Raw genomic sequence first — 2,489 nt, forward strand, 5'->3', positions numbered from 1 at the left:
AGGTAAATTTAACATTTTCCCGCCGGGTTACTGTCGCACTCGTTTCAACTGTTTCCGGTTGTTTACGCTTTCAGATATTTGTTTACAAACATCGCATACACTTCGACTCAAACTTTTTTTTCTCTGACAAGGATAATATTAAATTGTGGAGTTCCCGGAATATTTTTCACTGAAAAAGTACGGAATTTTTCTGATTTCAAAACACATTTTGAAGGGGGGAGGGGGTCCTTTTTCACAGAGGGCCCTTCCATTATGGGGGTCCTTCTAATACAGGTCTTACGGTAACAGGATTTCAGATACTCAGATTTCCGGAAATTCGGAATATTGAAAGTTTATCATTAAGAAATTCAGTCATTCGAAATTCGGATTTGAACTTTCTGGATTTTAAATTAAATGGTTTTCAAACTTCCAAATTTTCGATTTTCTATTTCTACAGAAAATATTGTAAAAAATTCTACAGAAAATATTGTAAAAAAGCATTGGCGACAAAAAACCAACAAAATAACAATAAATAGCGGGCAAAAGTGTTTTTAACCTTCTATAAAGAGTAATTTTGCTTTTTTTGTTTCTTATGAGCTTTTTTCCTTTTTTTATTCGGGAATCTGATCGAAATTCAGTTCGAAACTGTTTTTGAACGAAAAAACTAAATTTAAAAATTTATGTCGCGCGAGATTTTGTTCAACGGGGCGCACTTTCTGACGATCGTTTGCAGCCGTCGATTTTCGTCAGCGTATTGAGATTCAGCATGGAAAACATCTTCAGTGATGACGACGATGAGTATGAAGCTTTCCGAGATCAATTATATGAATTTAAAGCAGAAGAGGTAATTTGAAGTTTTGAATAAATATTTATTAGAATAATTCGAATTGAGGCAAAACATGGGAGTATATTTTCTCATCTATTTTTGTTATGCGCTTTCAAAAAAATCTAAAATTTTCAGACCGTGAAACTGGTTCCACTGTTCGGATTGTATACTCTTGTCAAAACAACCGACAAAGAAAAGCCTCGAGAAGACTTGTTTTTGAGAGGGTTAGAACCACCGTCCAACGACTTGGATCCATACAAAGATGGGCATTTTGAGCACAAAAAAGTAGAGCTTGTGGTGATTATAGGATGCTTCTGGGTGGCGATATTAACTTTTCGAATTTCAGAAACCAGCATTCTGCGATAATTTTTCGTTTTTCGGAATGAAACAAAACAAGGTCAAGATGGAGGCATCTACAGCGACAAAAGAAGATCATATTGCGGAAAGACAGAAGCTGCTAGAGAAAATGAAGAATCTAGAAAAAGAAGATATCGATGAGCAAGACGGGGAACCCAAGTGAGTTTTTAAATCGTCATTTTTCAATATTTTCCTGGCTTTCAGGCCAATAACCCCAACACGAAGACCAATGCAACCTCGAAACTCGAATGTAGATACACCTATTCCTGCCCAGCGGAAAAGAAAACGTAGACTCGTTCTGAGCAGTGATGATGAGTCGGATGAAGAATATTCTGGTAAAATTGAAACTGACATCAATGGAAGATCTCCAAGAAGAAAACGAATCTCTCCTCCTAAAGACTAATTTCTAAACTCATTTTATTCACTTCATCCGTTATCCTTTCATTGCACACACATTTATCTCACCAAAGATCACATTTCGATATTTGAATGTAAATCGCGATCACTCAACTTTGTCAAACAAATCCGGGATACTATTTCGAATAAAAATATAGATTTTCTTTTCTTTCCGTTTCAAGAATCATAAATCTCCCGTGTCTCACTCGCACACCATAATTACCTTTTCACCTCGTGAAAGACGAGTGAGAGTGTCCCTTACGAAACACTGCTCCGTTCTCTCTTCAGCGCCCCGATTTACAACGAGCCGCCATTTTTCGGTGAAGTGAGAGACCCGGCAGACAGTGTGTGAATCGTGGAGACCACACAGACAACACGAGACACAGAGACGGCGGATAGTCGATCGAGCACAGCCGGCAGCCACAGGAAGAAAGGCCGTACGGCTTGAGCAGCAGCCAACCTCTGAGAGCACTATATCTCGTTTATTTTTGACTTGATTATTTCACACTTTTCGGAACTTTCTGCAAATTAATCATGGGCAAGAACTTCGGTATGAATTTCTAAATATATGATTTCATGTTTTTCAACTTCATTTCAGACGAAGCCGTGTTACTGAAATCTCTCGAGGGGGTTCCAGACGCAGAGAAAGTGCAGAAACTGCTTAAGAAGCTCGCTGAATCAGAGAAGCAGAACGCTGAACTGAAGACGAAAGTTTCTGACGTAAGAGAACGGAATAAAATTCATATGCTTCAATATTTTTCAGTATGACAAAGTTGTGAAGGTGAAAGATTTGATGGAGAAGAAGTTGGAGAGAAACAATCAGGTAAGATTTTCAAAAATTTGGGGTTGGAAAACAGTTCCTATATTCACACCGTTTGTACGAGACCCCGCAAATTCCGGAGAAAAGTGGGTGGAGTCAGGGGCGGTGCCT

At 38.5% G+C, this 2,489-nt stretch overlaps 2 protein-coding genes across 2 annotated transcripts in view; both read left to right on the forward strand.

The window, feature by feature from the left end:
* Positions 1–745: 745 nt before the first annotated feature.
* CBG25324 lies at positions 746–1,565 on the forward strand (the record flags this gene model as incomplete). Its single annotated transcript, XM_045236129.1, has 4 exons — positions 746–823; positions 941–1,102; positions 1,152–1,321; positions 1,367–1,565. 4 exons carry the CDS (start codon positions 746–748, stop codon positions 1,563–1,565), a joined length of 609 nt encoding a protein of 202 aa, XP_045098769.1.
* Positions 1,566–2,092: 527 nt separating this feature from the next.
* Positions 2,093–2,489, forward strand: part of CBG08254 — a gene marked incomplete at both ends in the record, with an annotated part of 1,891 nt that continues 1,494 nt past the window's right edge. Inside the window, 3 exons of the mRNA XM_002639876.2 lie at positions 2,093–2,108; positions 2,157–2,278; positions 2,322–2,381. Of these exons, the coding sequence (XP_002639922.2) occupies positions 2,093–2,108; positions 2,157–2,278; positions 2,322–2,381 (198 nt within the window). The remainder of the gene's footprint in view (positions 2,109–2,156; positions 2,279–2,321; positions 2,382–2,489) is intronic.

This window comes from Caenorhabditis briggsae (assembly GCF_000004555.2).
Source record: "Caenorhabditis briggsae complete genome, chrI, whole genome shotgun sequence".
In the NCBI taxonomy this organism is placed as follows: domain Eukaryota; kingdom Metazoa; phylum Nematoda; class Chromadorea; order Rhabditida; family Rhabditidae; genus Caenorhabditis; species Caenorhabditis briggsae.